Genomic DNA, 27,304 nt, shown 5'->3' with positions numbered 1-27,304 from the left:
TACTGTTGCTGGATTTTGGATTAGATTGACTCTCTGGTGTCTCGCCCCTGCTTTTTTTTCCAGATAGCATTGATGGATTCTTTATGGCTTTTGTGGACTAGTGCCAGAAAACATGAATGGGGGAAAATGAAATGAAACTACAAAAAAGAGGCCATCGCCTTCATGTTTAATGGAAGGACTGATGCACAAAAGGTATAAAAAGCAAGGAAGTCTCCCTGAAAGATCCAAAAGAAAAATGAAAGTTTTCACTATGTATTCCCCTACTGCTTGCCTTACAAATGGAACATACACTAAGAGGAAAAGTTCTAATTTACTTTTCATTTCATTATCCCAAGGAATCTTCCAGAAAATTAACATACTTAGTAATCATACACACCTGATTAATTAAAATATAAGACTACCTTCATACATTATTTTCCATGAGCAAAACATTACAGTAGATGTATTTCCATGTGTAGTAGTTTTAGAATATAATCTGTGATCTTTCAGTGAAACCTGGTCCAGCAGATGAGGCGATTAGAGTATATACGGTACACTCTTAACTTTTCCATCACGGCTCAGATGAGACTCAAAAACACTGGAATAACCTTTACATCGGAATGCACCATTATTGTTGTGTCACCTGATGGAATAAGAAAGAGAGGTTACATATCATTATAAAATGTGGCAAGAAAACTCCTATTTGTTTCAAAATATTCATATGTGATATTCTGTTGCGGGCCTTATCAAATCCATCACTTGGTAAAGTGCTTAACTGCACTGCCCCTTGGAATGGTGAAAAGAATTTGACACACTTCCTGCTTCTTCTAATATTGATGAACTACAGGCCTGTAGTAAAATTATTTTTAATTTTTGGCAGAATAATAAAAACAACAGGCTTTCCTAGATGCTAACTGGATAGTATCTAAATGTGTACCTTATTGCTGACGCATGGGCTAAAATTAATACGTAGATAAATTGTGAGCTCTGTAAGAATGCCATCTTACACAAAAGGCTTCAGAGGAACAGATAATCCAGTAAGACATCGCAGTTTCCTCTGGACTCTAACCTAAACAGAAGTACTAAAATGTTTATTTCTATTAACTCGGTCAATGATTTACTCAGAACTTTACAACAAATTCTTAAGATTAGTTTATTTTGTATAAAATATAGGCATTTAACTAAAGCTCCTCTGCAAAACATTTACTAGACATCAGTCCACATTTCAAAGCAGTGGTATCTACACTGATTACTCAATAACTAGAGAAATAGATTATAAATATTATTTATTTAAATAATAGTTTATCGTAGTTATGCCCAGGAAGGCATATATAAGGTTTTCTGGGAAGCCTCTCACTAATCAAATCCGTATCAATTGAACTTCAACATGTTGTACCATGTGACTTCAAGACCACAGCCTTTGGTACATCTCCAGTGTAAAATAAAAATATTTGGAACCTCCGTTAAGTTACAGAGGTTCATGTTTCCCATCACCTTCTTACTGCTGAAACCACCATTACCTATGAGAGGTTTCTCTGTAGGTCACAGGTTCCTCTTGAACAATGTAAGAAATGTTGGATGGCAGCAGGGAGAAGGAGGAAGCAACATTTTCTGCTCTGAAATTTAATTTATCTGCTTTATCTAATTTCTCTGAGAACCTACTTCTAGTACTAGGTGATTTCTCCCTCCCTCCTCATCCTCTCACCCTCACATGGTATAAGAACAGCCGTCAATTCCATGTTCAACTGGTCTAAAAAATTTAAATTGGATATAATTTGAAATGTGAACATAATTACAACAAATGTCAGACTTCCGCAGGTAGCCATTTTGTCTCTTTAAATATTACATTTAAAATTTTTGGGGGGGGGGGAATGGAAGAAGAATGCAAGAGCAAGATAGACACTATAATCTGTTGTGAAATTGCAGTTGCAAGGTAGCTTTAGAGGGGCAACGACGGAACCTAGCTGCAGAATTGTCATGCTTTTGCTTGCTTTCCCTGCCACTTGCATCCTTTTGAAACTAAGGTCCATTAAGACACAGATCTCTACTTTTGATTCTTTGTAGTTTTAAAAAATTAATAAATAATATGTAAAGTTTATACTTACCAGAATTTCAATTCATTTTGCTGTGGATCTTAAAACTCAAGCCTTTGCCCTACAAGGAAGAAGAACTCACCGGTTCCCCAGATGTGAGAATGCCCCATTAATGAAGCAAGAATGCTAACTGAAAGTCTCATTCTGACATTCAGGAGCCAGATCTGCAACTTGTAGTGTGCTGCAAAAGGTTTTGAGTATATGGTATATGTGTAACCTAAGCATGCTTTCAATGACCTATGTTCTATATTATTTTAGTTAATGAAGATGAAAGGATGTCAGTGATTCAGCTCTTTTTTTGAATATGGGTGGGGTGGGGATCACCACTTGGAATGGTCTTTCTCTTTTTTTTTTCTTTTTTTAATTTTTCTTTTTTCATCATGGGCCATAGGAACTTCATTATTGCTTTTTTTTTCTTTTTTTCCCCCCAAGACCATTCCATTTCTTTATTTTTTTAAACATCTTAAGGTGATAAGGAGATATATGCAAAGCGGTCATACACTGTATCATTAAAACTCATACGTAAAATACGTACACAAATCCAACAAAAGGCTAGTACGTAGTAAAGCCTAAGCATACTACTATGCAATATTATGAATACATAACTTTAGAGACTTCAGTTTAGTACTGTTATCTATCATTTCTGAAAACATTCACAAGGATCTTAAATGCAAATCCATTCCATACTTGGAATAAAACAAAGAAAGTCTATGTTGTAACAACTCTTGGTCATTTTGCTATGTGACCAATTCTTTAAATTACAAAGAACCCAAAGAATTCCATAATGTTTCCTTAGAAGTAATAAAAACATTGCATATGTTCCTAATGTGATGTCTTTAGCAATCATTTACCGAAATGTAAATGCAACTTGAACATCAATCACTCAAAATACAAGATCAATCAGCTGTTCGTGTCTTATCTGAAACTCAGCACTTTCACCCAAACTTCTTGTAGTACAAATATGCAAAAGTACATTAGGAAATGCTAATGCAACATAGGTACAGTTCTAGCATTGTCAGTAATAAGCTGAATCATCTTCGCCAAGAACGCGATTCGTTGTCGTCGTCATCTTCATCATCATCTTGAAGCAGCGAGTCATCTATCAAGGATTCTTCCTGAAACTACAAAGGGAATGCTTATTAAGGAACAACTTGATTGACTAAAGAAATGCACTTCATTAACAAAAAGTAAGGTGGCAGAGGTACTAGTATAAATTGCTCTTGTTGCCTGACAGGATTAGAAAACTCAAGAAGATCTATGAGACTCAAAATGTTAATATCTTCTGTCAAAATATTTATTTCATTTTCTATAAAAGTTAACAGAAGTAACACCTCAATAGAATAAAATATATACATGTATCTTCTGATTTATTTATGTTGAATTTGTCTCTTATGCTGCTGATAACTAAACAACAATTGCAAAAGCAATCCAACTAAAATTCTTAACATTTTTCATTTGTTTTATAAATGACCAAACCTCAAAAGAGCAGCTAATGTCTAAAATTATTTGACGTCCAGACAGAAAGACATAACAGGCTGGGTTATGAAGTTTCAGCCTCACTGCCACCCACTCCACCCCAGAAATCAAGAAAAGTACTAGAGAATTGGCTTTTGCAAATGCTGGTTGATCTTTCCATACACACCAGGAATTCTAGTTTGAGACAAATTTTATTTGTTAAATTGAATTTCAACAACAGTTCTACAATTGGCTAGAGTTTTAAAGCACAATTCCTGGTTTGCATGTAATGCCAAACAAAGAATTGAGAAAGGCGACATTAAGCTCAGCAAGAGTCTTTTCCCTAGTAGAAGAGGAGAATGCAGGAGGTTAAGGTATTGCTCAGTTTACAGAGGATAGTGAATGTAGTGCTACCTCTTGATTTTAAATTATGTGTGAATGCATTCAGTGGCTTCATTTGAATCTAGCACTAAAACACAGCCAGGCAGTAAGTAGCTGAATGAACTATCCACTCGTGTGCTCCCCTCTCCTCAGGAGAGTCTGAAAACTTCTCCATCAGTTTTTAATGGACAGTAGTTTATGCCCATGTGTGAACCGGAAAAAATGTGGTAAGGCTCTTAACTACGGTTTGGCTGAAGTAGTCCACTTTGGGTTGTAGTTAACCCGGGTGTTCTTGGATTGCAATTCCCAGAGGTTTCCCCACTAGTTGTGCTGGCTGGAGTTTCCGGGAGTTATAGTCTAAGAACAGTTGCTACCCAAGTGGGGAACCACTAGGAACCCACCGCAGTTGATACATATGATCTTGGAATAGCAGGTAGTAACAGTTACTGTGAAACAGAAAGTTACAAATTTCTCTCTGCAGTGATACCTAATAATAAGAAGGGAACACACAAGTCCAAAGCTTGGTGATAACAACACTAAACTATGAGTTCACACTGTACCTAAATTGAATGATTTGATTACAGCCAGTTTATATGAGAATCACCAACATTTAAGTTGGCAATTTTGTAATCCTGAACCTTGACAGCAACCAAGTCAGTATTCTAATTTGGAGCAAAAGGGAATTCAGTCCCATCTACTGACCAAATGATATTACTCTTGCATCTTTCCTTTCTTTCAGTGAGCTCAAGGTGATGTATATTGCTATCCTCTCCCCCATTAACAACCCTGTGAGGCAATCAAATTGGGAAACTGTGACAGGCCCATGGTCACCAAGTGAGTCTTATGGATGAGTGAGAATCTGAATCCAGATCTCCTGAGTCATAATCCAATATTCTATGCGCTATACCACACTGGCTTTCACTTAGCCACAAACTTCTAAGATTTACATGGTCTAATGATTTTTGGTTTTCCAAAAATCTATACTTTAAAACTGCATATGAATCTCTCGCTAATAATACAAAATTGTTACTATATGTCCCGAGGTTTTTTTGATACGACAGAGCCTGAATAAATAAAGGAAAACACAAATGCTTGGGTTGTTTTCTACTACAACAAAACATATCTAATCATGAAAAGAAAATAACTTTAACAATGATTTTAAATAAATGCAACTTTTCTGCAATTAACATATACTACCAGTTCAGAACTAAAGATAATCAATTCTGCGTGAAAAGTTACAAAAGTAATTTTCATAAATGAAATATGTGTCCTCGAGAAGGTGCTTACAAAAAGGTCAGAACTAAAGAGCATAAATAACAGAATAATGTCCTGATGCTGGAACAGCAACTCTGACAAAATTTATAGTAAAAGCAATATAAGTCCTCACTCATAATTTACTCTACAGCTGATATATGTGGGACCTGGTGATTACAAATACTCTATTTCAATACTTCTAAGATGCCTGTGCTGCATGCTTTAGTGAATTTTATCTTAGAAAAAACTGACATTTAAGAAATGCAAAATGCTTGAGGGAACTTTGATTGGAAATCCATTATGTATGGGAATTTGCTGAAGAAAAGAGGGGACTAGTTCAGTAATAGTGGAAGTGAATGTAAATATAATCTAGCTAAGCAAACCAGAGAAAGGCCAACACATGTAGGACAGGAAGCACATCTTAATAGAGCAACTTTTATGAATATGAGCTAGAAGAAGAAAATATTTGAAAATACATTTTGTGCTGTGTTAAAATGATGAGAAAATATGAATGCACAATTTGAGAAGGTGAAGGCAAGAGGACTCTTGGTAAACTGAGAGAAAGGTTTGGCTTCCAGGAGAGTAAGGACAAAGATGCTGCAAGGTACAATCTGTGTAACAACTACAGTGATGCCTCGCATAGCGATTGCTCCGTTTAACGAAGAAATCGCTTTGCGATGGCCCCTATGGGGAAAATTCATTTTGCGAGGATCACTTCCCCCCGATCATTGCAAACGCCCCATTTTCGCCAGCTGATCGGTGGGGCCTTTGCAATGATCGCGGGGAAGCGATCATCCCAAAGGCCCTGCCGATCAGCTGTGCTTCGTCTCTCTCCACCCCTGGCGCCCCATTTTAGTCAGCTGATCGGGGGGGCCTTTGGGATGATCGCTTCCCCGCGATCATTGCAAACGCCCCATTTTCGCCAGTTGATCAGCAGGGCCTTTGCGAGGATCGCTTCCCCGCGATCATCGCAAACGCCCCGCCGATCAGCTGGCGAAAATGGGCCATTTGCGATGATCGAGGGGAAGAGATCATCGCAAAGGCCCCATTTTTGGCCAGCTGATTGGTGGTTCCAAAATGGCCACCCGCTGTGTTGCCTTGCTTTAGAGGCACCAAAAATGGCCGCCGCAATGGAGGATTTTCGCTTAAGGTTAGTTTACGAGCCCATAGAACGCATTGAAGGGGTTTCAATGTGTTTCTATAGGCTTTTTAAAATCGCTTAGCGACGAAATCGCTTAGCAGCGATTTTTGCTGCACGGATTAACGTCGCTAAGCGAGGCACCACTGTACTTGCAACAGTTTCACATGAAGATATTTGTATGAGCATGTTATTTCTTCAGAGCACAAATTCTGTGCAGTAGGTAGATTGAGAAGGCCAAGTTCAAACTTCTGTTTAGCCATAAAGCACTCTGGATTAGCCATGAGGAAGTCACACTCTCTAAATTTCCAAAATAGCAAATCATGCGAAGTAACCTCTGTCTAATGTGATGAATGTCACAGAGCAATTATGGGGAGACAGTATGGTATAGTGATTAGTGTTAGAATGGAATATTGTGAGGATAAAATGGGGAGGAGAACTACACAAACCCCTTTGAGCTTGCTTGAGGAAAGATAGGGTACAAATGTAATTAATATTTGAATAATGGGAGACACTGAATGTTTTCCAATGAATGGGAGATACTGGAGACAAAATTGTAGAGCAGGGAATTTTCTTTCCAATGGTTCTCTGCATTACTACTTAAATAATGTTATATTTGCACTCAAATGCCCACCTCTAATTGTGCTTGTGAAACTATCCTACACTGATCAACTGGACAACGTTGGAGTTCAATGCAGGCCAGAAATAAATACATAAATTTCCAATTCTACAATGGGTTGTATTCTAAATCACACTATAAGTAACATATTCTGTAAATGTTTTGGGATGTCTTCCTTCCATTCCTAAAAAACATCATCCTGATGAAATAAAGTAACGGGGACCACAGACTGCATTAATATAATGAAACCATCACCTGACAAACAGAAGACCACAGGAGCAGAAATAAGTTCACTTAATTTTTTTTTTTCTATTCCTTCACCTCCTCACAAGGAAAGATAAAAAGACCACACTCACTTCCTCTTCATCTGGTTCTGGCTCCTCTGTTTCTACTGCTGACATGCTTGGGATAGGCTTGTTCCAGGCCAACTTCAGATCCTGCCCTTTGAACCGAGCTCCGTGGATAGCAGCCTAAGGGTAACAACATTTTCCATGAACACTCCTTCAGAAAAAGTCTACAGCCCAATGAAAAAAAAGGTACCAGGGCTATATCTCGGTTTAACAGTGAGAAAGTTCTGTGTAATCAAGGTTGATCCAAAGAACTATCCCTACAGTTTCTGCGTGTCCAAAGGCTCCTTTGGACTTATGCTGCCACTCCATGTAAACTAAGCAAACTATTAAAATCAACTGCTGAAGTAGCATTGGAGTATCCTGTTCAAAGAGGAAATACATATAAAAATGCCACCATAGATGCCTGCATTCTTGGAGAACATTTCAGTACCTTAAGGGATCATGTGTTCGGTTCTAAAGACAGTCACGAGCATGTTTTCTGCTGTGACTACAAAAAGCAACCTTAAACGTAGTGTCTAACACAAATCACTATTTCAGAGTTTGTACATATGAATATTTCTGTTCTTTTAAGACTATACCTCTCCATACCAAGTATACTTGATGAAATGAAGAAAAATAATATTTTAAATCATGAAATTGTTTCAAGAAGGAGGTAACTAAATACACAAAACAATTGTTACCAAGCAATCTCCACACAGGTATTTTGCTTTTGAACTAGTGATTTTTTTTTTAAAAAAATCATATATTATTACTGCCTAGACTAAAGTATACTGAAACAAAATAAGTTGATGGTAAAAGGGGAAAAATATTGGTGATTTTTTTCCTTCTGAAAAGGATTCCATTTGCTGTAACACCTTAGTAATTGAAATGTAAAAAAGTTAACCTATGGGATATTCATGCCTTTTTAAGTACCACATGCATTAAGTGGCTGCTTTGGAAATAGTATGTTCAAATTAAAGTAACATGAACTAGCATAAATCAGTGTTAGCAACATTCCGAAATAACTGCCACAGTCACAAAAGATTTATAGTACAATCTGAAACTACAGCATAATGTGAAATGTGGAAACAATTACATGTTCAATGACATCTGAACATGAATTGTGTGATATTAAAGTCCCCAGGTATAAATTTTAGATCTGTACATATAAATTTATGATAAATTTTAAAAGATTCTCTGCTTATTAAAATGCAACTCAGGAAAGGATTTTTTTGCCTGTAGTCTCATCACAATGTTACAAATTGGCATTTTTAAGAATACATATATGAGACACTTGAGTTCAGAAACAACTTGTAATTTTTGAAAGAAATTACTGAAACATAAAAATGTAACAGTTTATGACTAGGGAATCCTCCTCCCCTCCTGAGCTCAAATATACATGACCATAAAACTTAAACCTTTTTCATTCAAGACAGTAAAATATTACCTACTATTTTTTCATAAAAAGCTTTTATGAAGCTGTAAGTGCTTTACACATGAACATTCGCTATCAATTACTATGTTTGATTTACTAGCAAGCAAAAATTTAATTTGGAGACACATACATGCAAATGTTCTATTTCTGTTAATTTCATCAGGCTGCTCTGCTTCTAGCTGAGAAATTATCGATAATCACTGATAATAAACAGCTTCAAAATTCTGAGGAAAGTATACCAAAATGCACTTTATGCATGACATAAGCATATTTATTTATTTATTTAATCTATATGCCGCCCACACTACCCAAAGGTCTCTGGGCGGCTTATAACATTTAAAATACAATAAAATTTAGAACAATTAAAATACAATTAAAATATATATAAAAATTGCCATCGGACCCACAGCTAATATTATTTCAGTTAAAAGCCTTCTGGAACAGGAAGGTTTTGACTTGGCACCGAAATGTCATCAGCGTCGGCGCCAGACGAATCTCAGTCGGGAGGGCATTCCATAGTCTGGGGGCAGCTGCCGAAAAGGCCCTTTGTCTACAAGCCGTCCCTCTTACCTCCTTAAGGGACGGCTCTTTCAAAAAGGCCCCCTGGCTAGATCTTAACCGCCAGGTAGGTTCATATGGAAGGAGGCAGTCCTTCATATGTGTTATTTAATTCATTGTGTATATGCAGGGAATCTTTTTCAGTTACTCATACTTGTTGAGCTTCATCTCTGGTTTCTCATTCTTCCCAAACAAGTCATTTTTAGGGCAAAATATATATATATATCAGAAAATACTTTTGTTTCATCATTAAAATCTGCAGCTAGTCAGATATTCAAATTTAGAAGGCTAGCATTTATAAACAGGAAAACAATCTGACAAGAGATCCATGCCACAGCTCCTTCTAGAACTTGTCACCGGTATGAAGAATATTTTGTCTTGACTCTTTATCCTTAACTAAAATCTGAAGTAGAAAACAAAGCCAAGAGAAACTCCAGCAAACTACCACATAATAACAGAGGCCAGTATTTCCCAATGTTGAGGCTCCCATAAACTATTAAAGAAATGTTAAAAATTGTATTTTCATTAATCAGAAAAGAAATCCTCATTACCTCTAATATCATAGCTTAGATTACAATACAGTAGGACCCGTATCTGTAGGGGATTTGTTCCAAGCCCCCCCCCACTTAAAAAAAAGGGGACTGTAGAGAACATCTCCCTCCCCAAACCAGACACCGTTGCCAACTATCCTGAAGGTACTATATAGGGGGAAAGGTCCTGCCCCCCAACCCATGCAAACCTGATGGCTAGCCGAGGGGAGGGGAGAGTGCAGAGGTTGCTGCCGCCTTGGGAAAGTCGCTTACTCATATGCTGAGCTTGCCAGTGTGGTCTCAGGCCTCAATGCAAAGCAAGCCAGCTGGATATACCTTGTATCACTTCCTGCTCAGATTGCTCAGCACTGATACTTTTTTTATGGCAAACCGGCAGTCAGGAGGAGACGCTCCAGAACCTCCAGGAGAAAGTTCGCAGAAGAAGCCTTAAGCAGCCAGAGAAGCATGCTCTCTAACTCCCTCTATGGCCAATTCTGGTAAAACATGTGAGTTTTTTGCTGCATTTTTTCTTGTAGTACTTTTAATAATTAGTGTAATATTTACAGACAGTGAATGAATGAATCAGCGGATACTGATTCCATAGATAAGGGGGCACTACTGTACAAAAATATGAAGAAAAGACATCTCCTTTTCACTCTTATTTGGCTGCTAGGTAGAACTGTATGTTAATACAAAACAGAAATACTACCAGTACATGAAATACAAAAACTCTTTATAAAACTTAAATGAAGATAAATTCAGTTATCTCCTCTGATACAAAAGCCTCTATGAAATAATTTGGTTATACTTACTGCTTCGGCTTCTGCTCTCGTCTTGAAAGTAATCACCGCATGGAGAGATGAGTCATCTATCTGGCAGTCTTCAATTTCACCATATTGCTTTTTAAGAGGAAGACATTGTCAACTAGTTGAAACAATTCCTTTCCAAGCAAATGTCAAGGCTTATATCATGCAAATACAGTCCTAGATTATCAACGTGACCTAATGATCTCAAACTCACTGTGGCGGTTGTGGATAAAACTAAACCAGCAAAATTGAAATCATAGACGAAAGACAAGTTAGGGAGGGAATAATACACAAACTTAAATCGCTAGGAAAACACATACTCTCAATTTTTAAAATGTCACAGACACTACTGCCCTCATTATGAAACTTACAGCATTTCAAAGAGTAGCCCAACAATTTCATCTATTAGCTGGCCTGAAGGGACCTGGAATTTTTGTTTGAGCTTGCCTTTTGATCCAAAGGAAAATGTTCAGTTCTTAGTAATTTTCAGTCTTCAGAAAAAGTCACATGAAACTGGCTTTAACAAGAAGTATGTTGAAATAAACTCAAATAACAAAACCTAGCCATCAGACATTTTTGTACAGGTCAAGAAATGACTAGCCATGCTGCCTTTCTAACTTATTCCTGTGGAGAACATACACAGGTACAGTTACAACACACTTCAAATAACTGTGTACAATCTTTCCCATCAATTGAAATAATTCCCATGCACAAAATGTTCCTTAGCTGTGACTCCTTGAATAATGATGGCTGGCTGTCTTTTCTGAAAAAAGGATCAAAGCAAACTTGTAGTTACGGTTTTAGGAGCCAGAATCATGATCGCTTAACACTTCCTTGTAATACTCCCATCTCTAGAGAATTCTTTGTGTGGCATTTGATTGTCTAATGCAACCTTATAGATTTGACTTATAATACTTTTTACCTGAGCATTCTTCTACTCGTAGAATCCAGATGACTTCAAAAAGGTGCAAAGATCTAACCCCACTCAGCCCTGTGTCGCCTGAAAACCAACTCGGAATAGCTAAAAAAAACCCCTCTAGAACCAATTTGGGTTTTGATTGGTGAGGTGGGGGGAGGAAAAGGTGGGAAAATTCCACCAGCTGAATGATGGATTTCACTCAGCAACCAGAAGAGAAAAAAAAGGGGGGAGGAAGGGAAGAACAGGAGAGCTTGTACATACCGCAAAGTGAGGAAGGAGATCTTCTCGGTCATTTTCTGTAAAAGCAGAGATTTCAAGTGCTCTAGGCCGGTGATCCACAACAGCATGAACAGACACACCTCTTCCTCGACCCCGGCCTCGTACTCCCCTGCCTCTCCCGCGAGATACACCGCGACCTCGTGTGTGAATTCCTCTCCCACGACTTGAGGAAAGAATTCCTCGCTTTGCGGCCTAACAAGTAACAACAATGGTTATTATTCACATAGGCCCAAGTGCTTCTCATTATAGTTCTGTAAATCTTCTACCTTTCTAAGTGATCTTACTATTGTTCCTGACACTGCATATCTGAGCAGAGAAAGGCTGAGTAAACCTACCTAGAGTGTTCTTAGAGTGAGATCTGAAGAAGAGGTTCTCCACTTTAGAGCTTAATTCTTTAGTTGCCAGTTGTTTTTAAAGAGCACAAAATAAAACAGAGACATCCAGAGTAAATTCATGGAAATGCTAGTGAACACAGAAAGGATTCATTGTCTTCAAAGACAATGTCTTTTTACCCTTTGAATAGCAAATGCATACCACTGTCTATTCAATAATCCTCTCTTCTCTTCTTTGGGATACTGAATCCCAGTGTCTTGTCTTGAGGAAGCACTAGTCAAACTCCTATTAGTTACACCCACTGACGTAATGCAATCAGCACAAATCTCCAGAACAGCCTGCTGCAGGTTAAGAAGAGAGTATAGGCATTTGCTATTGCACACAAAATTGGGCAGGTCACAATGTAATAATGAATGCCTACGCTCTCTTAGCATGCACTAATTCTGCTGCTCAATATATAAACTGATAATATTATGCCAGCATAACATAACAGGATTTCAGCCACTGTACTATATTGTATGTATGCTATACTGAGTAAAAGATACAAGGTAGCCCGAAAATATAGTGAAAAAGTTCCTTGTCTACTTTTTATTTGTTTATCTATTAGGACAACATTGTATGAAGTCTAGATATGGGAAGAAAGGAAATATAAAAGAATATTAGTAACATTCGCATCACTTTCTGCTATACAGTTTAATAATTCTACATAAGAAGCTACCTTACATAGATTTAGACCATTGGCTTATCTTGTACAGTACTGTTGACAATTCAGGCAGGAATCTCCTAATCCTGCTTGAAGATGTCAGAAATTGAATCTGAAAACGTCTATACGCAAGGCATGAACTCTACCACTAAACGATGGTCTTTTCGTGGAACTATTATCACCATGGAGCCATCTGGGTTAATATATTTGGTTAATATATTATTGTTAGTATGCCTACACTTCTTTAAAGGCAAGAACACTTTGGGAGGACACATTTTCAACAAACGATTTCAAGTTCTGAACAGCAACAGTGCCATCTATAGGTTCACTTTAAAAAAGTACATCACTCACAAAGCTTTACTGGATGGGTTCCCCTCACCTCCTAAAAGGTAAACAAATATAAATGGAGAGCACAATGATGTCTTTATTTTATGAGAAGAGACTCACTAGCTTGTTTTAAAATAAAACAGTCAAAATTCTATTGATGTCTAAGTAACTTGTGTCTAATTACCTCTACTTAACGGGATATAACTCAGTTATGTGAACACAGTGTGATGTAGAAGATGGAATGATAAGACTATGAGACCTGGTTCGGATCCCTGCTCACCATGGAAACTCATTGGGGGGAGGGGGTGTGGCACTGGTAAATCACTCCTTAAATATTTAATGTACACTGAAAACCCATATTAGGATCACTATAGGTTGGATGGGACTTGATGGCACATACTGTTTCATGCTGTTTGCTTTAATCCTCTTCCATATGGCACCTTTTAGCAGAAGGTGATTGCAAATAACTAATATGAAGTAAAATACAAAAAATAGCATTTACCATCAAAACAGAAATACACTTACTTCAAGCTGCAGTTCTGTGTATTTCCTTCTTAGTTCAGTGACTTCTTCGCCAGCCTGCATCTTCTTATATAAGTCCAATTCAGTATCCAGTAGCTCTTTTTGCATCTAAGGAATCAGTGACTCAATTTAATATGCATTAACTAATGTAAAGAAATTTGTCATTAAACAACCTCCCTGGAAGTCTCCCAAGGAGGGAATCCTCAAAACAGATATTAGCTGATTTGTAAGTGAAGGAAGACTGATAATGAAGTTGGACTCATGTTGTTTCTTAGGTGGAAAAGTAAGAGCTGGGCTTGACCATGAAGGGAATATGTCAGAAATTAGAAGTATAAAGCTGGTTTCTTTTATAAACTATGTGATCTGGTCTCTGCTAGAAAAGACAAGACAAAAAATAAAGAAAAAGGAAAGAAAAAGGGGAAAAAAAGAAAAAGGAGGTTATGAGAACCTCCTTAGGATGCAACATAACCCACATGTCTGTCATGATCGTGATGGAATAGTAAAAATTTCCCCACCCTTTTACATGCATTAGATTCCAATTCATCACTCCAGCCAACAACGGATATAAAGACCTGGATCTAGTTGAGAAAGATAAAGGTTCAGAGCCTTCTTAGATCACAAAGATCACTATCTCTTCACCTAAGCTATATTTTGGGATAGCTAAGGGGGGGAAATGGATAATTTAATGTAAGTTGTGCTAAGATTCATGGAAGAAAGAGTAAGACATAATTTTGTTGGGAAATTTGCTTACCACTTTGTTTACATTTTAAAAGAATTAATACACATGAAGAAAAAAGATTTGGAAGGTAAAGAAATCCAAATACCTGTGTTTTCGTTTTCATGTTTTTCAGTGGTGCACTTGCTGGGGAACAGACTCCTTTCAATTCATCCTTTAACTTGGTGATACTGTTAGTCAAAGTTTCCAGAGTTTTCATAATTTCAGCTTTGTCCTCTGACTTCATAGTTTTATTTTTCTCCAGCTTTGAAATCAGCATCTATCAAAATTGCACTGATTAATAATAGGAATCCTCTACAGGAATAGTATTCGTGATCTTTAAAATATAAATACCATGTTCTTCTACCCCAAATATGTTAAGCCCACTTTCTGACCACTCAATTTTTAATTAAGAATTCCCACAGACCTGGGTACTACACAGAGCTGCTAAACGCCTGAACAGGGAGTAACAAAATCCAGTGACAGAGCTGAAATGAAATCAGGGAAGGAGAGTATATCTCGCGTTCAAGTATAAGGGCCACAGGAGAGCCACTGAGCCCAGTATGAATAAAGACAGTGACTGAGAACTCTCTGTTACAACATCTAACCACTTGTTTTTGCAGTATTTCTGTAAGTATTTACAAAACTCTCTCACTTTTTTGAGGAAGGATGTGAAGGAACATTTCTTCAAACTGGCCTTTTAAATTGATGTTTATTAACTATTTTATTAATGTTTATGAATTGATGATAACGAATATTTTCATGGCTTTATTCGGTTTGTTTTTCATAATGTATGCAAGCTGAGTGATATCCCATGGTGAAAATATGGGGCAGGAATAAAATAAAAGGCTATATATTTTTTTTTTTTGTGAAAACCCAGGAAAAAAGGACTGGAACAGCTCAGGAAAACATTTGGTAGGCAGGATGCTGCTGGTCAGATCTGAATTTGTACCACACATCTCTATAACTACACTTAAAGAAAATATAACTATGTGCACTTAAAAACTTTATTAAAGGGCTTGCTTGACAATAAAACCAGCCATGAGGATAAAATGAATAGTATGAAGTCCTTCCAGTGAGCATCTGGAATCTGTTTTTCTATGTGTTAAATGTGAATGCTGTACTATCTTTCACAGAATGAGTCCTCCTTATTCACAGTACAAATTTTAATTTAGTGGCGGGCCCCATGCATGGAAAGGAAAGGCTATTTTTGCCAATTTTTCTTTCTCCCTGTTTTGCCGTGTACTGTACAGTGGTGCCTCGCTTAACGAGCGCACCGTTTAACGATGAATTCGCATAGCGATGTGTTTTTTGCGATCGCTAATGCAATCGCATTGCGATGTTTTAATAGGGAAAACATCACATTGCAATGATCGGTAAGCGTTTCGCTTACCGATCTTCGCATTGCGATGTTTTTTAAACAGCTGATCCGCGGTTACAAAATGGCCGCCACATCCGCAAAATGGCCGCCCGCAGCGTTTTCGCACCCTGCCCTCGCTTACCGGGCAGCGAAAATGGCGGCCGGATCGAGGATTCCCCGCACAGCGGTGAGTTTTCGCCCCAATAGGAACGCATTAAACCAGTTTTAATGCGTTCCTATGGGGATCCCCCCCACATAGTGATGAATCCACATAGCAATGTTAATCCTGGAACGGATTAACATCACTATGCGGGGCACCACTGTATCACATAGTAGCTGAAGTCCAACAGTGCTTCTGATGTCGAGTAAAGCTGGTGATATCATCAGCCACAGCAGCTTTTTAGCAATTAAACATTTCTGATCCCCTGCCCCCAGGTCTGCTGGGAATCTCTTTCATCTGGGCAAGCTGTTGAGAACCACAGGATGGAGATGGGCAGATCTTTAATTTTAAAAAAATAATTATCACTTGGATGACTTCACAGTCAGTGGTAATTTTGGGAAATTAAAGACTCCCACACACCTCCACTCCTGCAGTCCAAGACAAAATTGATCCCCATGGGAGCCACAGGACCTTTGGATGTGTACATGTAGGAATCAGAAATTGTTAATTAAAAAAAAAACCTAACAAAAAACAACCCACCAACAACACCCTGCCTCACATTTACACTAATGAATTTCAGAGGATCCTTGCAACATCTGGAAGAAATTTTTGTTACGAGTCCCACTTAAATAGAGCAAACCAAACCAAACCAAGGTTCATAAACTTCAGTTGGATCCTAAAAACACTGTAAACTGAAAATACTGTTTGTGTCTTAAATTCTATTTAATTGCTCCTATAACACAGAATCCTGTTGTAATATAACAAGCACTTTATCTTAAAATACATTATAGTGGAATACTGTTCCTCAGTAATAGTCTAATCATAGTAATGCACACATTACCTTTTGTGTCTCAATGTGCTTTTCTAAGATTTCTTGCTTTTTCTTCCTCACATCTTGCTGAAGTCTTAATGCTTCCTAGAAGTGTAAAAACAAAGAATGTCTTAACTCTGGATTTAAAAAAGAGCCCGTCCAGCTGTACTTACTGAAAAAACATGGTTCCTGGGCAATTACACAACAGTTTAAAAGTCTGACTTACCATGTGAATTGCCCTGACTGGGGAACCCATCATTACATACTTTTTAAAAGCCTGTAGCACTCCTCTGAACATTATAAAGATCTTCCTTTTTATTAGTGCATTCAGCAGGAATTTAAAATATCTCTGTACTCATTAAAGGGAAATAGATACTACAGTGGTGCCCACATAGCGACGTCCATCGATGCAACAAAAATAGCTGCTAAGCGATTTTGTCGCTATGTGATTTAAAAAAGCCCATAGAAACGCATTAAAACCTGTTTAATGCGTTCCTATGGGCAAAAAAACTGACCTTAAAGCGAAGATCCTCCATACGGTGGCCATTTTCGCTGCCTCTTATGCGAGGAATCGGCGCAAAAACACAGCGGGTGGCCATTTTTTAACCCGGTGGCCATTTGGGAACCGCAGATCAGCTGTTTAAAAATCATCGCTTTGCGATGATCGGTAAGCGAAACAGGGAACCGATCATCGCAAAGCGATAAAACCGCATAGGAAACATCGCATTGCGATCGCAAAAAATTAATCGCTATGTGGTTTCGTCGCTAAACGGAGCACCCGTTAAGCGAGGCACCACTGTATTCTGGAAATTCATTTAAACCACAGGAAAAGGTCAAAATCTTGTTGGTTATCATGCAAGGTTTGTGTAACTTGCTGTGGCTAATTGTGCCTAACTGACAGTTCATATCTCGGTTGCATGCCTGGTCATGCGCTCTATTGTGCAGCTGAGATTGGCACCTTGTCAATTAGCTACAATTAGCCATGGCAGATTATGAAAATCTTATGTGAACACTAAAAGGATTCCATCCAAAGAATTCAAAATATATGCCAAAGTTGGATATTAGACATTGCTTTCTAACAGGGAAAAGTAAATCTCCACAGTACAAAGTCTGATATTTCACTATGATACTACAGACAGGCAACACCATTTCGGCATTACAAGGACAGCAATTCTAAATTTTTCTTTTCCTTTAATAGAAAGAATATTTCCTATGTCCTATACTTTGAGATCTACATAAACACTAAATTGCTGTTTCTAGTGGTTAAAAATCAATCATGAAAGCTAATGTGACTTCACATATTTGTATTGCTTCTCAGAATGTTTCAGTAAATAATTGTGAATTTCCTCTTTTGTTCCTCTGACTTCCATGAACCATCTCTTTAAATAATGAGCAGCAAACTGTACTGATTATGTTAACAATATAAATGTTTATTTAATCTGTAACAAAATGTATGCATCAGTTTAACTATAACAAGGAAATTAACAAGATTAATGAGCGTAAAATTCTTCAGTTTCTTAAATTGAAAATGAACAAATGTGAAAGAAAACACAGACACAGCGAAATACAGAAGACCATGTAAAGTCTGTATGAAAAAATGTATAAATCAGAGAAACAAATATTTCTGGAATATTTGCACATCTTAGTCAATTTATTTCAAAGTTGTCTGTATAGCTTTGTGCAGAATTCTATAAGCCTAAAAAGAAACACACTTCTTAGAACACTGACAAAACATGCATCCCAAAGTTATGTGGAGAAGAGAAAACTGCCTGGCCAAAGCAGAAAAAGCATCAGGCTTTTACATTATTTGAACTCATTTGCTAAATAGTCATTTTATCATAGAAAAGAAGATGGAAAGCATAGAAGTGACCAAAGAATATATTGTTTTGCCTCCAATAACATTAACAATGAATAAACATGGATAAATCTACATAACAGCTAGAGAATAGTGCCTAATATGGATCACTGACCTCTCACAAAGACACATGTTTGATTCTTGGGAGTAATCAAGCCAAACTGCAAAACTGGCACATTTGTGAATTTAGCCATTAGAGCCAGACATGTATAAAAAGTTCATGTCATTCATTTCTAAACTACAGTATTAGCAAAATGTGATGTAATAAGGGATTATTACAGAATTGGAGAATTACTTTATTAAATGAATATTAATTATCTTATTTAATTACTTCTCTGAGATCATATAAGTTCATTGGTAAAATAAGTCACCTGATCCCGGCACCTATGAGAAATGACATAACCAAGTTACTATCTCTGCTCACCAGTGCAAATTCTGTTTCTAAGAAGCAGCTAGACTGCAGCTCAGCCTATCCTAGGCTGTGAAGATTTCCAGCACAGTCCAGTTGAACAGAATTGAGGAGTGAGTCTGGCAGCTGAAACTACCAAAATGAAGATTTCTGATATATGAATGGCACACTCCTAATTGTAAGAGTATTTTATGGTAGAGTATAAGAAAGGAAGAACACAAAATGGTGTCTAGTACTAGCAGTTGCATATACAGATAAAACCAACTACTGTAATGCAAAATACTTGAAGGAAAAAGAAAAAAAGATGATACCAACATCAACATCACTACAGTCAGTATTAGCCTAAATATGCAAGCCCATATACTCGTTAAAATAAAACAATGCTATATTTTTCCTCACTTTTTATTATCAATTACGGTATTGAGAAGACATGAAACTATTAGAAAAAATATTGTTGTGTTTACTTCCATGATTTTTTTAAATAGAACGAGTTCCATGGTTTGAGGAAGAAGATAAACTTAATCTGATTTATTGTAAACAGTGTAAACTGAAATAATCTTAAATACAGAAATGAACAGGAGAGGTCTGGAGCACTTTTTAACTTTTGTTTGTTGCATTGATTTGCTGAAGTGCTATGAAATGATTGATTTAAACTTTAAATTCCGTGATGAAACAACATTCGAAATACCCATTTGATTCTGGGCGTATGAATGAAAAATCATCAAGATCTTTGCCAGTTTTATGTAAACAAAAGTTCACCAAAATATTTACACATAAGAATCAGAGACAGAAAGCTCCTGATAAGGTTTATCACCTATATTTCTCACATGAAGTTATCATCAACAGCTTAAGCATTCAAAAAAAATCTTGCTTAAAAACAAAACTATGTTATTTTAGGAAAGTTCTCAGCAAAGTCCAAGAATTAATTTCCTGTATCTATTTTTCACTGGATGAAAATCTAACACCCCTAAAATAAGCACACAACATTCCTAAAGGAACACGTTCAGTGTGAATATAGAATTATTGCAACTTGCTGAACACTGTTTACTAAACACAGTTTGAGAACTATTATGGAAAATACTCTGTATTTACTTAAGATCTGTTGGTAAAAATTCATAACCTTTAGACAGAAATTGTAGATTGATTTGGATAAGGAGGAAATACAGTAAACAGGAAAAGAAATGGTGACAACTCAATGGATAATGTGGAAATAGAAAGTTTTGAAAAATACATCACAAATCAGACATTTTTCCCCTTTAAAAAAGCATTTCAAGATGGAAGATTATTTGAGAGGAGGGTGGTGACTTGAGAAGAGGGGCAAAGTCTAAGATACAAAATGAGTATGGACACTGTTATAAATGTTTAGAAGACTCGTATGTCATCAAGAAAGAAAAAGCATAATCTAAAAACTATACAGTAGCAAAAGCAGCATGAAATGCTTACTATTGCAACATAACGCAATAGCAATTTGCTAAGTACCTATCCTAACATAAAGGCAGTAAAGCAGTTCAATAACATTACAATTTCGAGGCAGGCAACTTAAAGTGGCAATATTGATTATGGTAAATGGCACTGAAATATGCTTATTTCACAATTTTAAAGAGTAAGGCCTTCATATTTTCTAACTCACTGTGATATATTGCCTAAATGGTCATCTCCTCTGAACTGTTTATTATTCTGAAAGACCACAGGTTCAGCAGACCAGACATAATTAAACCACAGCTTGCAAACCATTCCTAACTTTGGCTGGGAAGTATAATTTGGAGGTAAATGTAACTGGCAAACATAATGCTACAATCCAGTTCCAAACTTGGAAATTTACAAATAAGAGGACAGTTAAGAAGCCTGCATGTTTTCACAAACCTTTCCACGTGATTAGAAAGTCAGAAGCAATATGCTGATTCATGGAATGCACCCTGAATCCCAGCTGCCATCTGTTATTATAATTATAAGTGAACTGTTGAAAAACAGATAAAATACTATACAATAAGGCTTCAACCTAGGCCATGTAACACTAGAAGCCAGAAAAGTTATATGAGCAAGAATTGTTTCTCTCTGTCTCTCCCTTCTTCATATTGTCTTCAATAACATATCAGGCTTAAATCATACAGCATCTGTGCATCAATAAAGAAAACTACACAACTGCTGAAATGACTTGGAATACTAAACAGATTCTGGAAAATGCAAGGTAACCTACTTTATAATCCAAGCACTCATGACACATACATAGTAAAATATTGCAGCTTTCTAAATAAACTCTTGCTCTTTAATACATAAAAATGGATAATTAAATTTACCTGTTTTTTCTTCTGTGCTTCACTAGAATCTAGCACGGAAGTGTTAACAACAGGCAAAGTTTTCTGAGCTGCCTTCAAAGCAGCTGGGTTATACACTGTTTTTGTCAAGCCAGTAGAAGTAGACAATACCTATAGAAGGAAACCATTTTATTTTGCTGGCAAATGATGAGTAACTTTATAATTGCTTCAAAGTATCACTCCAAGATAAATACCTGTTGCTGTGATTGTAAAAACACGAAGTAACCTTGACTCCTCATGTCAAGTTAAACAGAAACTTATATTGACTGACTAAATCTAAAACCAGTCTTAACGAACATTTTATATAAGCTGTAGAAAACAATGGCTACTTTGAGAGAAGATATTTTTGACTGGAAGAGACTAATGGACATTATTGGATGTCGTAATAATCCTTTTCTCCCCAATCTTTCCCCTCTGTTTTTTTCCTTCCCCCCTTCCCCCCCTTTTTTTCTCCCCTTCTTTTTGGTAAGGAGGGTTGCTTTTTTTTTCTTCCTTTTTTCTATCTTCCTTTTTTATAATATGGGGTTTTTTTTGGTTTTTGGTTTTTTTAATTATATGTATGTGTGTATGTATATGCATATATATGTGTGTGTGTGTATGCGAATATATTTTTTTTCTAATTTTCTTTCTTTGTGTGGCTTTTTGATTAGAGGTTTTTTATTTTTGTGGTATGTGATTTTTGTTGTTGTTACTGTTTTGGATTATCTGACTAGATTGGGGTTGTAAAAAAGAAGAAAAGATCTTAAAAGTTAGGAGGGAAGGCATATATATGGATAAATATACGAGGTGGGGTGAAAAGGAGATGGGGATTCAGCTGGGGTCTAGACTGGTGAGGGTGGTGTCTCCCCCCCTCCCAGAGATCGCGCCAAGCATTAGTGAGATGCGGGGAAATGGGAGGGAGGAAAAGTGTTTATATGTAGGGAAGAAGGACAGGGATAAGGAATTAGAGGTAGGTGAATTTATTTTTTCTAGTTGTCTTTGTTTTTGTTTATGTTTCATGGGATGCACAAAGGGACTGAATAAGAGGCAGAGGATGGAATGGATATGGGGAAAAACATAAGGGTAGCTACTTTAAATGTGAAAGGCCTAGGGTCTGTATTAAAGAGAAGGAGGATAGAATTATTATTAAAGAAAAGTAAAGTTGATATTATCTATCTACAAGAGACACATCAACCAAAGGATGGAGTCAATGAATTCAAATTGCAAAATATACATATACAGTGGTGCCTCGCTTAGCGAGTGCTTCGCTATGCGATGAATTCGCATAGCGAGGGGGTCCGGGCCATCGCTGGAGCATTCGCTCAGCGATGGCCCCTATGGCGATTTTTCGCTTTGCGATGATCGCTAAGCGATTCGCTTAGCGATCTTCGCAAAACGAAGCGGGGGAGAACAGCTTACCGAGGGCGCGAAAATGGCGGCGCTATGGGACAACATCGCTTAACGGTGAGTTTTCAAGCCATAGGAACGCATTGAACGAAGTTCAATGCGTTTCTATGGCTTTTTTATTTCCGTTTAGCGATGTTTTCGCATAGCGAAGGTTAATCCGGAACGGATTAACCTCGCTATGCGAGGCACCACTGTATATGAAAAAACGTTTGGGACTTCTAAATCTAGAGGGGTAGCAATATTATTATCTAAACATTGTGAATTTGCCGTAAAAGAAGTAATAAGATAGTAATGGCAGATATTTGATAATTCAAGGTCAAATGGGGGAAGAAGATTATACATTAGTAAATGTGTATGCACCGAATATGAACCCAGGAGAATTTTACAAAAATGTGATTAAAGAAATGGAAAAAGTTAGGAAAGGATATATGATTATGGCAGAAGATTTCAATATGGTCTTAGATAAGTTGAAAGATAAATCTACATATAAAAAGATGAGTTGAATAAAAAGGATACCCCTCCAAGTAAGATAATAAACACTACGGATTTGAAAGATATACGGAGAGAATTGAAGGGAGACAAGAGAAGGTTTACATATTATTCTGCTGTACATAAAAGTTATTCTAGAATAGATTTTATATTCATATCACAAAATTTAATTTCAAAAGTAATAGACACGAATATTAATGTGATAAAAATAACAGATCATGCATTGATGGTGATGGAAATGAAAGTTAAGAAAGATTACAGAGAAGCCAGGAGATGGAGAATAGACTCCAATATTTTTCAGCACACAGAGGTGGTAGATAAAGTTAAGAAAGAATGGTTGGAAATATGGTCATTTAATGAAGCAGGTGGGAATAAAATAGGCGTGTTATGGGACATTATGAAAGCAGTTATGAGAGGAATTGCCATAAGAGAATCCTGCAGATTAAAAAGATTGAGAGAGGAAAATGTGAAAAGAATTGAAGAATCATTAAAGGATTTAGAAAGTAAATATTTTATAGATAGAGATAACAAAAAATACAAGCTAAAAGAAAGGAATTAGAAGGTTTAGAGTTAGAAAGGGTTCAGAGGGACCTGATATATGCCAAGAGGAATTTTTTTGAATATAATAATAAAAATTCAAAACTTTTAGCTAGAATGGTTCAAACTAAAAGAGCAAAAAATATAATTGGAGTGATTAAAGATAAAACAGGAAAAAATTGTAGTTTAATGAAAGAAAATCTAAAGATTATACAAGATTTTTATCAAAATTTATACAAAGGTAATAGTGCATCGAAAGAAGATATAGAAACTTATATTAAAGAAAATGTTAAGAGTAAAATATCGGAGAATGATAAAAAGATTTAGATACAGTGGGGTCTCGACTTATGAACGACCCTACTTGCGAACAATTCAACTTACGAACCGCCCTATAGGGTAAATAAGGACTCGACATACGAATTTCCCTCAAGTTACGTGCAGGGAAAAAAGTGCCCCCTCCCTCCCCTTAGAGGCTTCTGGAGGGGAAAAAAGGGTCAGAAACTTAAAACTAAATAAAAGAAACTCACTTACCAGGCCTTGGTAGCCCCCAAACAGCAGGAAAAAGAGCAGGAAACAGCTAAAAGCCGACACCCAGAAGGGAGCCTGGCAGCCATTTTGTGATTTTCCCCCGCTCCTGCACCCTCCTCTCCCCGCCTATCAACTGACGGGCTGGCTCTGAAGAGGCTTGGGGAGGCTTGCTCAGCACCTAAAAAGCCTGCCTGTGTGTCTTTGTGCTGAAAAAAATCAGCACAACATGCTTTAAAACATGATTTAAAATTGGCTTCGTTGGAAAAAAAAAGATTTCTAAAGTGCTTTGCAAACTGTTCCCTGCCTTCCTCCTCGTTTCCTGAACCTAAGGGGAAAAAAAAGAAAAAATATTCCCCTCTAGTGGCAGAAGCCGGAATAGCAGCTTCCCATTAGTTTCTATGGACGGAAAAGAGCAGATACAGATTAAATGGTTTTCAATGCATTCCTATGGGAAATGCAGATTCGACCTAAGAAATTTTCGACCTAAGAACCACCTTCCAATACGGATTAAGTTCGTAAATCGAGACCCCACTGTAAAGAGATAAAAGAGGAAGAGATTACAGAGATTATTAATAAACTAAAAATGGTAAAACTCCAGGTTTTGATGGATTAGGTTCGGAATACTATAATAACTATTGATCCCTAAACACAAAGTGCTCTATAATGAAATATTGGAAGGAGGGAGAATATCAGATTCATGGAAACATTCATTCATAACTCTTATCCCAAAGCCTAATAAAGACCTAACAGACCCAAGTTCATACAGACCTATTTCATTATTAAATCAAGATGCAAAGATATTTACAGCAATACTTGCAAATAGAATTAATAAATTGATTACAAAATATATTAACGAGGATCAGAACGGTTTTTTGAAGGGTAGGCAAATGGAAAATTTAACTAGGAGGGTCTTGAATATTATATATAATATAGAAAAAATAAACTGAAGGCAGGCATTTTATCATTAGATATATTCAAGGCATTTGATTGCGTGGAATGGCCAACATTAAAGATTTTGTTAAAGGGTTGGGGTTTTGGAAAGAAGTTCAGGGGATAATAGATCAATTATATTTAGAGAATACCTCTGTAGTAATAGTTAATGACAGGATGACGGAACAAATAGCTCTAGGCCAAGGAACTAGACAAGGTTGCCCTCTTTCTCCAGTTGTTTTGCTTAGTTATTGAAATGTTGGCAAATGTAATAAGGAATGATGACTTAATTGAAGGTATGGGAGAAAAGAAGAAAATAAAGATTAATTTATTCACTGATGATTCCTTATTGACAGTGAAAAATCCGTTAGAATGTATAGATAAAATTAAAACTCATTTAGAAAATTTTGGAAAAATAACTGGATTAGGTATAAATTGGCAAAAAATCCGAATTAATGTTTAATCATAGTAGAGTGGAACAAGAAAGGTTTGTTGAAAAATATGATTTTAAAATATGTAAAACAATTAAATATTTAGGAATAGATTTAGCAAAAAAATATCCAAAAAATAAAGGAATATAACTATAATATGCAGGCCTTCCCTCCAGGTAATCCTTGACTTTATTTTTTCTTTTCCTTTTCTTGCTTTCCTTTTTTCTTTTTTCTTTTTTGCCATCTTGAATAATTTACTAATTTTAAGTTGTGTTATATTTTTATGCGTGAACCTCATGGGAATTTTGATATACTGCAGGATATGAAAATGCCCCACATGTGCAGGAGTATTTCTGAATGCAGAAGCAAGGATAATCTATACTATTCAAATACCTAGAGCCTGAAAAGACATGTTCACATGAAGTGGAACAGCCTTCCATTTTTACAAGTTAATTTGCATATTGAAAACACTGTTACTGTTATTTCCAATTCAAAAACACTGCCTCATGTCAGGAAACCAATACAAGCCACGTATGAAAAAGGTTGTTATTTATTTGTAATACCCAGGGTTAAATTTCTTGTGGGACAATTTTCTACCCTATAACAATACAACATCCATGGGAAATGTCCCCTCAATGAAGGGATATTCTTTCTGCCTTGCACACTACAGACAACCAGATCATGTCACTGAAACAAAATGAAATCTGAAAAATCTGCAGGCTAACTAAGAGTCTTATCAATGATTCTATTTCAGAAACCTAGCATACCATCTCTGATCTATTAAAAAATAAAAAGGCAGAAAAATAGGTGTACTCCTGCAACATGTTAACATCAAGTGAAAAGATTTATAATTTAAAAACTATATGTATATATGTTAAACGCATGTCATACACAAATGTTTAACAAATAGGTTCAATTAGTGAATACATGCAATGGTACTACTGTGTTTGTACAAAAATAAGATAGGGTCTTATATTAATTTTTGCTCCAAAATACATTAGTGCTTATTTTCAGGGGATGTTTTGTTTTTTTCATGTACAACAATCTACATTTATTAAAATACAGTCATGTCATCTTCTGGTTGCTGCACAATGGTGGAGGACAGGGTTTCACTTAATTGGGGCTTATTTTGGGGATAGGCCTTATATTAAGAGCACCCTGAAAAATCATACTAGGGCTTATTCTCAGGTTAGGTCTTATTTTAGGGGAAACAGGGTAATACTGCAGCTGTGAGTTAAGAGGGGTGTGTGTGTGTGTGTGTGTGTGTGTGTGTGTGTGTGTGTGTGTGTGTGTGTGTGTGTGTGTGTGTGTGTGTGTGTGTGTGTGTGTGTGTGTGTGTTATACGTAATAGCCAAGAATTTTTTTCCAAGTACAGTGGTGCCTTGCTTAACGAGTGCACTGTTTAACAACGAATCTGCATAGCGGCGCATTTTTTGCGATCGCTAATGCGATCGCATTGCGATGTTTAGATAAGCTAAACATCGCACTGCGATGATTGGTAAGCGTTTCGGTTACCAATCTTCGCATTGTGATGTTTAGAAAACAGCTGATCGGCAGTTCCAAAATGGCCGCCGGGTGCAGAAAATGGCCGCCGGCAGCGTTTTTGCACCCTGCCTTCACTTACCGGGCAGCGAAAATGGCAGCCGGATGGGGGAATCTTCGCTTACTGGTGAGTTTTCCCCCAATAGGAACGCATTAAACTCCGTTTAATGCATTCC

The 27,304-nt window shown here is 36.8% G+C and overlaps 1 protein-coding gene across 2 annotated transcripts in view; it reads right to left on the bottom strand.

Annotated features, from left to right (window-relative positions):
* Positions 1-2,379: 2,379 nt before the first annotated feature.
* The window catches only part of RBM26 (RNA binding motif protein 26), a 60,910-nt gene continuing 35,985 nt past the window's right edge, over positions 2,380-27,304 (bottom strand). The window contains exons 15-22 of one of the 2 annotated variants that reach the window (XM_078391397.1): positions 21,268-21,396; positions 16,737-16,811; positions 14,485-14,655; positions 13,664-13,768; positions 11,758-11,967; positions 10,584-10,670; positions 7,276-7,389; positions 2,380-3,193 (exon numbers count right to left, since the gene is read on the bottom strand). In XM_078391397.1, coding sequence (XP_078247523.1) covers positions 3,104-3,193; positions 7,276-7,389; positions 10,584-10,670; positions 11,758-11,967; positions 13,664-13,768; positions 14,485-14,655; positions 16,737-16,811; positions 21,268-21,396 — 981 coding nt within the window. In that variant the 3' untranslated portion in view covers positions 2,380-3,103. The remainder of the gene's footprint in view (positions 3,194-7,275; positions 7,390-10,583; positions 10,671-11,757; positions 11,968-13,663; positions 13,769-14,484; positions 14,656-16,736; positions 16,812-21,267; positions 21,397-27,304) is intronic. The other variant, XM_078391398.1, reaches the window with a different exon arrangement.

The sequence above is a fragment of the Pogona vitticeps genome, chromosome 3, assembly GCF_051106095.1.
Source record: "Pogona vitticeps strain Pit_001003342236 chromosome 3, PviZW2.1, whole genome shotgun sequence".
NCBI lineage: Eukaryota > Metazoa > Chordata > Lepidosauria > Squamata > Agamidae > Pogona > Pogona vitticeps.
The sequence above is the reverse complement of the archived record's forward strand: the minus strand, read 5'-3'. Positions and strand labels throughout refer to the sequence as shown.